Below are 14,456 nucleotides of genomic sequence, written 5' to 3'. Positions count from 1 at the left end.
GCTGCATGATGTTTGTCCGTGTAAGAGATCGCACTGTAACCTTCAGCATCGACCCTGAGGAGGGATGGTGTGTTGTTGTAGTTTCTTGCAGCGAGGCTGGTTTTGCATTGAATACTTGTAATGTGTTGTTGTTATGGCGACAACCTGTGAAAAGAAAATTAACGCTGTGGACATCGACGGAGAGGATTGTAATTGTTAAATATTTTGAATTTTTTTTCTTGAAACAAGTTTGTTTTTTTTGTATACCTTGTCGAGGCTCGTATAAGAGGTAACACACAACGCACAGTAAGGGGGGGCATGAGACAAGAGGGGAGGGAGAGGGAAGGACAAAACAGTGGAGAACAGAGACATCTGGAGATCTGTGGAAGGGAGGTGGGAAACATGGGGAATACAAGATGGACATTACAGGAACTTTCAGGAAGGAAAGCACGGAATCTGAAGGAGGTGGGTTTGGGGTGGATTAACGGGGTTACAAAAGATGAAGGTTTTGGATGAGGGAAGATAAAAGATGGTGGTGAAGAGCTGTTTGAAGACATGGAGGGGGGAGTGTGATTGAACAGAGTGTGTGAGTTTGTTCCAGAGTGGGTAAAAAAAGGAACGAAAGAGTGTAGGTGAGCAGTGATTCTTGATTTTTGCAGTTTCACCAGAAGGGGGTTTTTGGCGGACAATGAGTGCCCTGAGCAAATATAGGGGGGACAGATCACAGACGGAGGATGGGAGAGGGGGACAAGGCCGGAAAGCGGGCGGCACATTTTTGTTTCAGCCAGCTATTTTGCTTTCCCCAAGAAGCCGTCGGACCTCGGCTGCTTGACAGGGATCCGATGAGACTCAGAGGAGTCGTACCAGGAAGGTAGATGCCAGGGTTGAGTTTCTGCCTGCTCGCTTTCTCCTCACTGGCTTGCTTAAAAGCCAGAGGTTTGACATCACCCAGAATCACTCACAGGAGGGCTATCGACAACCAAACTCTTCTCACCAGAGTGAGTTTGTTTATGTTTATTCAAGGCTGATAACTCATGAAAAAAATTACAACACAGAACACTTTTCGGCTTCTACCCAGTGTGAGTTAGTGTGTGTCTATTCAAGTTTGATAACCGACTAAAATCCTTAGAACACATAGAACATTTGTACGGTTTCTCCCCAGTGTGAGTTAGTTTGTGGACTTTCAAGTTTGATAACAGACTAAAATCCTGACAACACAAAGAACATTTGAAAGGTTTCTCCCCAGTGTGAGTTCGTTTGTGTCTATTCAGGTTCGAGAAGTCACGAAAATCCTTAGAACACACAGAACATTTGTACGGTTTCTCTCCTGTGTGAATTCGTTTGTGTCGATTCAAGTGTGATAACCGACTAAAATCCTCACCACATGCAGAACATTTGTACGGTTTCTCCGCAGTGTGAATTCGTTTGTGGACTTTCAAGTTTGATAACCGACTAAAATCCTTACAACACACAGAACACTTGTAAGGTTTCTCCCCAGTGTGAGTTCGTTTGTGTCTAATCAAGGTCGATAAGTCACGAAAATCCTTAGAACACACAGAACACTTGTTCCGCGTCTCCCCAGTGTGAGTACGTTTGTTGTTTCCCCGTTGGTTGGAATGCTGATTGAAATGATCTTCTTTGTTGAAGAACTGTACAGAGTTGGGAAAAGAAACGGATTTCATTTGTTTCTCTGCAAAGAAGAAGGAACAACAATCACTAATTCGGTCATGATGTGTTAACTGCAAAGAATTGTGGGATATAATCAGTGTCAGGTAAATTCAATGTTCGACCTTCTTTTTAAAGGAAAGAGAAATCGATGTTGTGAGTTTAACATGTTTGACGATTGCCAATAACCAACCAGCAAGATGAACTCAGATGACCGATGAAAAATAAAACAAGAAAAAGAGCAATCAGAGATTGCAGACGCTCACCAGGAGTTGTTTTGTGTTGTGTACTCTGTGTGCTGTTTGTATACTGGTGTGTTATGCAATTAATAAGAGACGTAATTACAATTGCCACTTTATAACTGCTGGCAGTGATGACCGGGTACCAAGATGTCCTGCTTTGATCAGACACCTGACACTGACCCGTGACATTATTTCCATTATTACCTTCGCAAACTTTGTTGCGAAGGTTATGTTTTGATCGCTGTGTATTTATTTATTTGTGAATATGTGTGTTTGTTTGTTATTCGCAGAACTCCAAAAGTATTGAACTGAATCGCAGCAAATTTGGTGGGATGATTGGTTATTATCCGAGGACCATTTGATTAGATTTTGGGAGCGATCGGGTCAAAGGTCAAGGTCAAGGTCATGAAAAGGTCAAAATCGTCTTTTTACCATAACGCAGTCAATTTGTTTCCAATTTGCATGCAACTAATGCCAAAATGTTCAGAATTCAATGCCCCATCTTGAGATATGTGACATGACACAATGACGTCATACCCCTTATGAGCGGTTGGGAGTCAAAGGTCAGGCGGTGTCACGACATTGCAAAATGTGCGGTTTTAGTCATAACACGGTCAATTCTTATCCGATTTGCATCAAACCAACACCAAAATGTTGACTGTTCTGTTCCCCACACTCTTACAAAATTTCCCCACAATACCAATTACAAAATTAAGAGTACAAAGGTCAAGGTCGAGGTCATGAAAAGGTCAAAATCGTCATTTTGCCATAGTGCGGTCGATTTTTATCGAATTTGCATGCAACCAATGCCAAAATGTTGTGAATTCAATGCCCAATCTTGTGATATATGATATGACACAATGACGTCATTACCTTTGTTCGCGGTTTGGGTCAAAGGTCAGGGGGGTCAACGACCTTTATTATCATAACGCGGTCAATTCTTATACAATTTGCATGTAAGTAGATTCAAAATGTTTAGAATTCAATTCCCTATCCTCTGATGTGTAATATTTGATTTCTTATAATGTGACCAGTTGTCATCAGATTGACTTGACACCGACACCCAAAAAGGTCAGGGAGTTCATACAGAAATTGTACAATGTACGTGAATCAGTGTCAAACAGCAGGAAATTTAATGTTTTTAAGCCATCATAACACATATGAGATGGCAGATGTGGAATGGGATTAAATACCCTCACAATCAACGGTTTCTGGGCGGGGGGGCAAAATGTAGCAGTGGCGAAGGTATGCGCTCTACTGAGTGCCTGTTCTAGTTACCTTCGCATTCTGCGAAAGGTTATGTTTTGGTCGCTGTGTATTTATCTATTTGTGAATATGTGTGTTTGTTTGTTATTCGCATAACTCAGAAAGTATAAAACCGAATTGCATGATATTTGGTGGGATGATTCGTGAGTATCCAAGGACGATTTGATTAGATTTTGGGAGCGATCGGGTCAAAGGTCAAGGTCATAAAAAGGTCAAAAACACTCTTTTGAGCATAACTACCTTCACAATACAGCTATCGACATGCAACCACCGCCATATTGTTCCATGACGAGATACCTTTCGGATATGTAGTGTCGGATTTGACGTAAAGAATCGGAGGTGCGTCTAAATGACGTCACAAGATGACGTAAATTTTCAATTTTCGATCTCATCAGTTTTGATGATACCGTTTTCTAGGACTTACCTTAAGGACGTCACACACCAAATTTGACTTCGATCGGACTGACCGTTATGACGTCATTGACGTTTGAACATGACGTTTTTCAATTGTGGCTAAAATGTCCTGATAGTTTACATTCAAATATCTATATAATTTAGAAGGCAAAGTCTCCCAAATCCAGGCATTAGGATCAGTACCAAAATATCTGTTTATTGATGTACAGGTTTTTCCAATTAACTCTGTAGTCAAGGTAAAGGTTACACTCAAGGTCAAAATATACTTGTAGGCAACCTTCAGATCTAATAGAGCTATTGACATGAAACCAACGTTAAAACGTTCAGTGAACTACGAGCTTTCAGAACGGTAGTTCCCGATTGGACGTGACGTCCCCGGAAGTGCGTCAAAATGACGTCAAAAGATGACGTCATTTTTCAACTTTTTTATTTTTCAGTGTTTATCATTCCATTTTGTTGGACTGCCTTCAAGGAGGTTACACAAAAAAATTTGACGTCAATCGGACTGACGGTGGTGACGTCATGGGCGTTTTAAAATGACGTTTTTCAAATGTGCCGGGGAAAAAGTTGCGGCGGCGAAGGTATGCGCTCTACCGAGTGCCCGTTCTAATTATTCATTTTTCAATTGAATTTAGAATGGGATGAAAATAAATTAAATTCAAATGGAAGATCAAACAGGTTTGAGTCCTTCATTGGAGAAATCAGAGGGAACCCGAACAAGCAAAAAGCAAACAGGGTCATCAGGAGGAACCTGGATAGGATTCACATTTCAGCTGCTACTCCTCTACCCTCAAATACATCCAGGAACAGCCAAGTGACCCTTATTAAAAAAAAAAAAATTTAAAACAAAAAATAACCCACATGAAAAAAATTAAATAAATCTGGCTGCCAGACCATGCGTCCAATCAAGTTTAAATTTAAAGCATACATTCCCCATTAAGACTAGATCAGAAATGTGAAGAATCTTCCCCACGGGCAGGTGAGTCACAGAACAATGTGTGAAGTTCACGTAATAGTGTTACGGATTTGGAAGCCTCCTGCACACAGACAGACAGCAGTCCCGAAGCATAGTTATTTCGATACAAATACAATATTACAAATACAAATACGATACAAATACAGTTATTTGAATACAAATCGGGCCTCCAGCCAACCGAAACCATCACTCCTTCACTTCGCACATCGCGCCATGACACACGTGTGTCCAGCCACGTACGTGGGCGGAGTTTTCCATCTCCTCAGATCGAGACTCCGCCCAGAAAGGCAGGGGCGTGCCCCTTGTCCAATCACGCACAGAGGGCGACTTTCCCACGACACCCCGGCCAATGAGGTTTGAGATGCCTCAGATGGCGATTTTCTCACCCTGCACAAGAAACGAATAAAGGAGCACTGGTCTTGGGGGTCGCGGGTCTTGTTGCTGGCTGGTTCGTCTGGTCCTGGGTCATCGTCGTCTCTGGTCTTCTCCTTGGTCTTGGTTTGTTGGTGCGTAGCTGGTTGGAGAGCGCGGTCCCTGGTGCTTGGTGCGGCGACGAAGGTGTGGGTTTCGAGTCCCCCCCCCCGAACCAGCTCGTCTCGACCATACCGCACGGAAAGGTGCCCAGCCGGCCACATTTCGTGTGTGTGTGTGTGTGTGTGTGTGTGTGTGTGTGTGTGTGTGTGTGTGTGTGTGTGTGCGCGCGTCTGTGGCGCCCGTCCAGTAAGTAGAAACTGTTAAGTGCCTTGTACATTAAATTGCATTTCTAATCATCGGTTTGACTCTGCTCTTTTCATGCTCCCCTGCTTCATTATAAATAAACCCCCAATTGTTCAATGCACCAGCTCGTTGTTGTGCTTTCTATTATTGACACAGCACGGTTCGTGCTTGAGAACCAGGAAGCCGATTGGGCTGTAAGTTGTCGTTTGGACCGACAGACTTTGGTAATTCCGCTCGGTTACACCGGACCGAGGTCGACAGAGCGACCCGGTTCGACAAAGTCCGTCAAGGGTGTGACTTCCCCGGTAATTTGACGACGTGGGTACTTAGGTATATTGAAATTTGGCTCTTGACCATACCCCACGGCATCAGAGAATTGGCCAGCACGGTCCTTAAGTGACCCGTGACCTTCGGAGTTGTCCGAATGTTACGACCTGCAATTCCGGGTGTTTGGTGTGAGACGGCTCTACTGCTCCACCTGGCGGCCGTTCCTCGCCACCGACTTCCGACCCGCGCAAGCTCCGTGTGCGAGTGACGTCACGGGGATCTCGGGCACGAAGGCCGGTAAACAGCGCACGTTGGCTCGCATGGCGGATCCCACGAACATGAGCGCTTATTGCAATTCGCAGGGCGACGTCAAGGCTGCACGTATAGCCCGATGAAAGGGACGAACGGGCAAGCTGTAAACCGCCGCGCTGGAGGTGCAAGGTTCGAGGGGCCTTGCTTCGAGTACACGGCCCCGGCCAGGATGTGGTAAACATCCTGCCTGGGTGAAGGAGCATTAGTTCGTGGGAAGGGTTTCGCAATAGGTAGACCGGCCTCATGGGGCAGGAACAGTTCCTCATGGGGCCCATGGAACGAATTCGGGGGAATGTTAGGTTAGATTTAGAAATGGATTTTGGGAGACACGGACAGACATGGACCGTGTAGTGAGGATGTAGATTAGCTACGTAGAGTTAAAACGAAGGTGCATTAGAGTAAGGGATGACGAGGGGCACAAGCTCGTGAGGGGGACGTTGTTGTCAGAGTGTGGAGTGAATTGAAAAAAAAAAAGAGATGAAGAGAACGAAACATGAGTGAATGTGGGTCAGCGGGCCCGAGTGTGTGAGTGGAGTGAATGTGGAATGCATGGTGCGAATGAATGATTGGGGGGAGGAGTGAATCCCACCCAAGGGAACCCGGGGTCAGTCTAATGATAGTTCATGGGTTTGTTAAATTTACCAAAATGAGGTCGTTCTGTTGTTGGTGGTGTACGAAGGCACGATACCTTTTGGAGGGGTGCAAGAGTTCATTGACCGGCTGGGAGCGTGGCTGTTGAAACGAGCATATTGAGTGGAGGGCAACCCAGGCACCAGACTAGTCGGCCAGAGTAGGCCATGGGTCCAAGCGACTGGGTTAGTGTAATGGGCACAGGCGACCCTCGGGATGGGACCAGGAACGTCACGTGGGCATATACGGGGGGGAGTAGCCGGGAAGGGCAATCCCCGCGTTCATGGGGAGCATGTAGGCTCGGAGACAGCCTCAGGGCCCAGGTTTGCCATGGTTTGAGTTTGGCAGATGGAAGTCCCTGCCAGTTGAGCCACGCTGCCTAGCCACGAAATTGCGCAAGGGCACGAGAGAAAATTTGCGGGCAGGGCCCAAATTGATAATGGACACCAACACAGGCGACGGGAATCATGGTTTCTAGAACCAATAGTTTAAAGAGATAGGCGTGTTGAAAAGCCCCGGGGATAGTTTAAAGTTTAATAAATGCTGGGATAGATAGCAAATGTACCCATTAGCACCATCCATCCCTTCGCTGCCCGTGGGCCACTGAACTCACTTTGGGAAGATTGCTGAACTCTGTGGAGGTTATTCTGAGGCTCCATTGGGCCTCGAGACAGGTTCACTTGTCTCTTCCTTAGTCCCCTCAGAAAGGATTTTAGGGGTTGGGAGTAGGCTAGGTTGACAGGATAGGTTCGCCGGACAAAGACAGTGAGGGGGTTAGGGACACTTAGAATTACAAAAGAAAAAGAAAAATAAAAAGGGGTCTAAATTTTGTTTTCTTGTTGCAAACTAAGGGGGTGGGTATGGACAGAGACAGGCAAAGGCGATAGGCTGGGAGGAGACAGTAGGGTAGGTCCGAGCCCGTTTTCGGAGCGGCCGACACCACCGCATTCTCTCCACAGAACCTCACGGACCAGACCAAAGGCCGGCCAGCCTCATATGCCGGCCTGTTGTGCAAAAATCTGCTGGTCCGCGTTTGCCATGCCATGTTGCTTGCTTTTCCTTGACCCCATGCCTGCTTGCCCTTGTTTGCATTGCCCCTGTGTCACCATCTCAACCATGTGTGCCAGGACCATCTCTTCAGTGTGCTTGCAAGGACTGCCCTGCAGGTAGCCACACCACGAGGACTGCATTGAGCAGCCCGTGCGCCCATCTCTGTTTTTCACATCCAGTCCATCTCCATCCATTCTCCTTTGCCAGAGACTCCATTTAAGACACAAACTGTGAACCTTGCTGTGCCTTTTTCCCACAGATAACAGGTCCTGGACCATGGTTCGTGTAAGTAGTAAAATTGTAAATAAGTTCTTAACCCACCTGTGTTTGTCTTAGCGCCGACAATGTATTTAAGTTGTCCATGTGAGTCTGATAGTTCAGTTACGCAGCGCACTCGGTTATTTATTTTTGGGACATGTACACAAATGTCGCACTCACGGATCCGAAAGCAAAACGTACAAGGGGGAAAAAACCGACACCTGCACGGCACACGAAAATTTACGACTCGGGACGAGTCTTTCGAAAGGCGGGGGGGAGTGTTACGGATTTGGAAGCCTCCTGCACACAGACAGCAGTCCCAAAGCGTAGTTATTTCGATGAGTATGTGTTTATAGTTAGGGTCCCCTACCTGTGTCTAATGTGAATTACATGTGTGTGCTGCGAGTTACTTTTTTAGTCAGGGTTTTTGCAATACAAATCGAGCCTCCTGCCAAACGAAACCATCACTCCCTCACTTTGCACATCAGACGCGTGTCCAGCCACGTATGTGGGCAGAGATTTCCATCGCCCTCAGATCGAGACTCAGCCCAGAAAGGCAGGGGCGTGCCCTGCACCGGACCGAGGTAGCTTGAGCAACCCAGTTTGACAGAGTCCGTTGAGGGTGTGTCTTCCCTGGTAATTTGACGACGTGGGTACTTAGGTATATTGAAATTTCGCTATTGACCCTTCCCCACGCGTTCAGAGAATTGGCGAGCACGGTGCTGAAGTGACCCGTGACCATCGGAGTTGTTTGAAGGTTATGACCTGCAATTCCGGGTGTTCGGTGGGAGACGGCCCAACTGCTCCAACTGGCGGCCGTTCCTCGCCAACGACTCCCGGCCCACAACAATAGTTTGTCTATATCAATTCCCGACCTCTCCACAACACCTGTTTGGAATACACCACGAAAGATATGCCGGCCATGGCTCCCCACATCAAACAGTGACTTGCATTCGTTCATTTCTATTTCAACTTGTACACTCAGGTCAGGTATGGGAGCATGTGCCGGAGTAGCGCGTTACTGCGTCCACTTTCCGCCAGGACTCCAGGGGCTTCCGTCTGGTCATCCCCCAGGCAGATTCCTGGCCCATCCCCATCTCCTTGAGATGCCGATCAACCTGCTGCAACCACGAGGCACGTGGTCAGCCTCTTGGCCTCCTCCCCTCACGAGGCTCCCGAACTGAAGGTATCTGGTGAAGTCGGATCAGCGTCAGGTAAACGAGTCACACATCCAGACCACCACAGCTGACGCCCACTGACTCTACAGGTGGGTTTGGAGAGGATTTTTAAAGGAATTCATGCACTTTTCCCAAGAGTTTACGAAGCCGCCCATTTTGACACACTTCCGGTCATCTGATTGACATGACTTCCACAATTTAACATTCCTGCCCTGGCCTAAAGAAGATTTCTGAAGGAATTTACTCAGTCCAACATTTTGACCGACTTAAAGTCACGTGACCGGTAAGAACTTTGCAGTCCTCATTACCAGTCAGGAGCAAAACCGAGCTGCCAAATTTCAGCCTGATCGGCCCAGCGGTTTCGCCAGAGAAATCGAAATAGGACAGAGATGGGAGGGACGGATGGACAGACGGTGTACGTTCACAATACCTCATCTTGAATTCCATTTCCAGAAAAGCTCATAATAAAGGAAAATTCTTCAACTAAACAGGAGGTTCCCAGCAACTTACCTTTCCCCTTGTTGACACCTGACTCGTGTTCGTCTCCGTGTTCCTCACAAGAAGAAAAAGATCCAAAACACATTGGGTTCTCAGGATCTTGGGCACAAGGGATTGACATTTCAGGATCAAAGGGCAGGAGTATCCTTTGTCCACCTGCAGGAATGACAGATAAAATGTGAACTGGGGGAAGAGAAATAGGACCACCGGACCTTGAGGTTACCTGATCCTTGGCCTGGTTTTGGAACCCAAATTTGGTAGCTTGCTCACTGGTGTGTGTGGAGAAGATGTTGGAAGGAATTCACGCGACCGCCATTTTGACACAGTTACAGTCACGTGATCGCCTTTACCTCCAAAATTTAACATCTCTCCCCTCGCCTCATGTTGTACCCCAAATTTGGAAACATTCTCCCTGGTGGGTTTGGATCTTGCCTGGTGTTGGCCTAATGGTTAGGGTGGTGGGCTTGAGATCCTGGGATCCTGAGTTCAAATCCTGCTTGGCTGTTGAATTAATGCCAGGTGGGGTTGACTCTGCCTATCATCCTTCTGAGGTCGGCAAATGAGTGCCAGCTTGCTGGTATCCTGTGTTGGAGTGGTGATCCGTCCAGGATTGTGTCCAAGAGCCAAGGACACTGCTGAAGTTCGCATCAACACTCTGCACAGAGTATGGTCCCGATGAATGAATGAATGGTATATTGTATTGTGGTTAGAATGAGCTTTACACTTTGCACTGTTGTATTTTCATAGAGAGCTTGGCGTTGCTCTTCTTCTTCTTGGGAAGACAAAACCTCAATCTCGAGGACTCAGCTCGAGATCCCACATGTGAGCCGCCGTGCTCCTCACCTGGCCTTCGTGCTGCGCAATCCCTGATGACGTCACTCGCACACAGACCGCTCTGCGAGCCTTGCCACGCAGACAGGCCCGGTCGTGTCGTCCCCGGGACTCGCTCTGCGCGTCCCGCGAACAGTACTCGCGGCGCGCAGCACGTCGGGCCCCGCACACGTGCTCACATGGGGACGCATGCTTTCCAAATTCACTCGACACAAGATCCGGATCGCCTTAAATACTGAGCACATGGACACATCCTCACATAGACGGTGCCTTTTGAGAGCGTCTATCATGAACTTTTAAAAATATTCGGAAATTTGTTTTAAAGTTTCGAAAAGTTCACGTTACTATTTAAAGATTATTCTATTTATGGTATTGCAATTTCGTAAATACATTATTTATTTCGTAAATACACGATATATCGTAAATACGTAAATACATTATGACGGGTTTCGCTATTGGCTTAATGAAGGCACGTGACGAAATATCGGAAGTTGTTGTTTTTTTTTTTTTTTTTTTTTTTTTTTTTAGCCGACAAAACCTTTTGGACACCACTCTTGTACACATTTGTCCTTGTTCTATATTTTGATGCATGAAACACAGGGTATAGTTGGGAGGGATAGATGGAGGATGGAGGGAAAAGTGGTGAAAATAAAAAACTGATGGGAACAAGAAAAAGAGCAATCGGAGATTGCACACCCTTGCCAGGACTTCTTTTGAGAGGGAGAGGGGGACAAGGCCGGAGAGGGGGCGAGTCATTTTTGTGGCAACCAGCTATTTTGCTTTCCCCAAGAGGCCGTAGGAACTCGGCTGCTTGACAGGAGGTTACCCATGACACTCAGAGGAGTCGTACCAGGAAGGTAGATACCAGGGTTGAGTTTCTGCCTGCTCGCTTTCTCCTCACTGGCTTGCTTAATAGCCATAGGTTTGACATCACTCGGAATCACTCACAGGAGAGCTATCGACAACCAAACTCTTCTCACCAGAGTGAGTTTGTTTATGTTTATTAAAGGCTGATAACTCATGAAAAAAAATAACAACGCAGAACACTTATCGGGTTCTACCCCGTATGAGTTAGTTTGTGTCGATTCAAGTGTGACAACCGACTAAAATCCTTACAACATACAGAACATTTGTACGGTTTCTCCCCAGTGTGAGTTCGTTTGTGTTCATTCAAGGTCGATAACCGACGAAAATCCTTAGAACACACAGAACATTTGTACGGTTTCTCCCCAGTGTGGGTTAGTTTGTGGACTTTCAAGTATGATAACCAACGAAAATCCTGACAACACACAGAACATTTGTACGGTTTCTCCCCAGTGTGGGTTAGTTTGTGGACTTTCAAGTGTGAGAACTGACGAAAATCCTTACAACATACAGAACATTTGTAAGGTTTCTCCCCAGTGTGAGTTCGTTTGTGTCTATTCAGTGTCGATAAGTCACGAAAATCCTGACAACACACAGAACATTTGCACGGTTTCTCCCCAGTGTGAGTTCGTTTGTGGACTTTCAAGTGTGATAACCAACGAAAATCCTGAGAACACACAGAACATTTGTACGGTTTCTCCCCAGTGTGAGTTCGTTTGTGTTCTGTTATTACAACACAGAAAGCATTTCAAGTGTGAGTCTGTTTGTGGACTTTCTTACGAAAATCCTGAGAACACACAGAACATTTGTAAGGTTTCTCCCCAGTGTGAGTTCGTTTGTGGACTTTCAAGTGTGATAACTGAGGAAAATCCTTACAACACACAGAACACTTGTACCGCGTCTCCCCAGTGTGAGTTCGTTTGTTGTTGCCCAGTTGGTTGGAATGCTGATTGAAATGATCTTCTTTGTTGAAGAACTGTGCAGAGTTGGGAAAATAAACGGATTTCATTTGTTTCTCTGCAAAGAAGAAGGAACCACCATCACCAATTCGGTCATGATGTGTTAACTGCAAAGAATTGTGGGATTCTTTTTATAAAGGAAAGAGAAATCGATGTTGCGAGTTTAACATGTTTGTAGATCGCCAATAACCAACCAGCAAGATGAACTCAGATGACCGATGCAAAATAAAACAAGAAAAAGAGCAATCAGAGATTGCAGACACTCACCAGGAGTTGTTTTGTGTGGTGTACTCTGTGTGGTGTTTGTGCACTTGTGTGTTATGTAATTAATGAGAGACGTAATTACAACTGCCACTTTATAACTGCTGGCAGTGATGACCGGGTACCAAGACGTCCCGCTTTGATGCAACCCCGCTTTGATCAGACACCTGACCCTGACCCATGACATTATTTTCATTATTCTTCATTATTCAATTGAATTTAGAATGGGATTAAAATAAATTAAATTCAAATGGAAGACCAAACAGGTTCGAGTCCTGCATTGGAGAAATCAGAAGGAATCCGAACAAGCAAAAAGCAAACATGAGGTCATCAGGAGGAACCTGGATAGGATTCACATTTCAGCTGCTACTCCTTTACCCTCAAACACATCCAGGAACAGCCAAGTGACCTTATTAAAAAAAAAAAATTGTTTAAAAAAAATAATAATAATAACCTACATGAAAAAAATTAAATAAATCTGGCTGCCAGAACATGCGTCCGCTCAAGTTTAAATTTAAAACAAACATTCCCCATTACGACTGGATCATAAATGTGAAGTTTCGGCTTCTCCCCAGATACAACCAGTGTCAGGTTAATTCAATGTTGGGGACGTTAGTTTGAAAAAGCGGTTCCAGGAAAACATTATTTAATGTCTCTTCAATCCAATATGGCTGTCAAACCATGTGACCGATCAATTATTCCGAAACAAACTTGTACACCCATGACTTGGGGATCATTTGTGTGACGTTTCCTCTCGATTTGTCCAGCTGTTCTGGAGAAGATTTTTGTTGGCTTCAGGGTAAATCAAATATGGCTGCCACACCATGTGACCAATGACATCATATGAGTGAACCTTTTGTTCCTCATGGATCGGCAGTCAAACGAGTAAATTTTGCCTCGATCTCTTCAGCCACTTCAGAGGAAGGTTTTTAAAGGTTCTTTTTTTGTTTAAACAATACGGCTGCGGAATCATGTGACCGATGACGTCATCAATTTTTTTCTGTGTTCCATTTTTGCCCTTGATGACCCTCAAAAATTTTCATACTGATCAGATGTGGTGTTCCACATATGCAATTATGACGTCAGAACGAAGGCACCCATGACATCATTAAAAAAACATCACACTTATTCGCCATGGAGGAGTACTTGCCGTGAGAAAAGTTTCAATCTTTTCCTTGGTGCGGTTTCAGAGATACAGAGATCCAACATTTTTCCGTTTTTCTAACATGGCTGCCACACCACGTGACCTATGACGTCGTAATTATGATTAAAACATTCTACCTGAGTAGTCGCACCGAAGGTGAAAATTTCATCTCAATCCGACAAGCGGTTGCGGAGAAAGACACGAAAGTTCTGTGCGGACAAACAGACAAAGACAAACAGAGAGACAGACAAACAAACGGACCCAAACACAAGACCCTCTCCCTCGGCGAGGGTTAAATATCTTGTGATGACGATTACGATGATGTTGAACTCTGAGTGAGAATAATTCTAAACTTAAAAACTTTCATTCAATGCACTTGAAGAACAGGTTCAAACCAAAGCCCCAAACACAGCTATCTGGGATCTATAAAGAAACTGGACTTCCCATGTGCATGGTCATCTATTCACATATGACGCAGAAGACCCTGAAGACCATAAAGACCCAAATAACCCCAAAAACCCTGACTTCCCCAAAGACGCTGAAGACTCAAAAAACCCCTCAGTCCTTAACACCATTTAAACCCCTTACTCCCTTCAGACAGATAAGACAGCTGAGACCCTGGACCACTTGGACCACTTGGACCTTCTTACATCACAAATGAAATTTCAAGTAAATATAATAAATATCACCAATATTACAAATAAATTTGTTGGAAATAAATGTTTGGATGATGATTGGTGTCAATCATGACAACTCAGTAAATCTGTGACGTCAGTCTCTGCATCGACGTCTGGAGAGGCGACCGTAGCAAGCCGGTCCACACGAGTTCATGATAAAAATCAGGTTCACACCTTTGTCTTGAGAGGAGAATTCATCCACGATCTCAGACTTGATCTTCACTTTCACAACATGATCTGATGAAAAAAAAACATCATTAAAAAATAA

At 45.3% G+C, this 14,456-nt stretch overlaps 1 protein-coding gene across 1 annotated transcript; it reads right to left on the bottom strand.

Annotated features, from left to right (window-relative positions):
* Positions 1 to 977: 977 nt before the first annotated feature.
* Positions 978 to 14,450, bottom strand: LOC147008276 (uncharacterized). The gene is made up of 5 exons (XM_085865301.1): positions 14,363 to 14,450; positions 11,961 to 12,164; positions 11,343 to 11,840; positions 9,465 to 9,608; positions 978 to 1,669 (listed from the first exon to the last, which is right to left on the bottom strand). Exons 2-5 carry the CDS (start codon positions 12,154 to 12,156, stop codon positions 1,050 to 1,052), a joined length of 1,458 nt encoding a protein of 485 aa, XP_085721427.1. The 5' UTR covers positions 12,157 to 12,164; positions 14,363 to 14,450; the 3' UTR covers positions 978 to 1,049.
* Positions 14,451 to 14,456: the final 6 nt, after the last annotated feature.

The sequence above is a fragment of the Eptatretus burgeri genome, chromosome 20 (genome assembly GCF_056783735.1).
Source record: "Eptatretus burgeri isolate ZD-2024b chromosome 20, Ebu_testis_v1, whole genome shotgun sequence".
Classification (NCBI taxonomy): Eukaryota; Metazoa; Chordata; class Myxini; order Myxiniformes; family Myxinidae; genus Eptatretus; species Eptatretus burgeri.
Note: the sequence above shows the minus strand (reverse complement) of the source record. Positions and strands in the feature narration are given on the sequence as shown.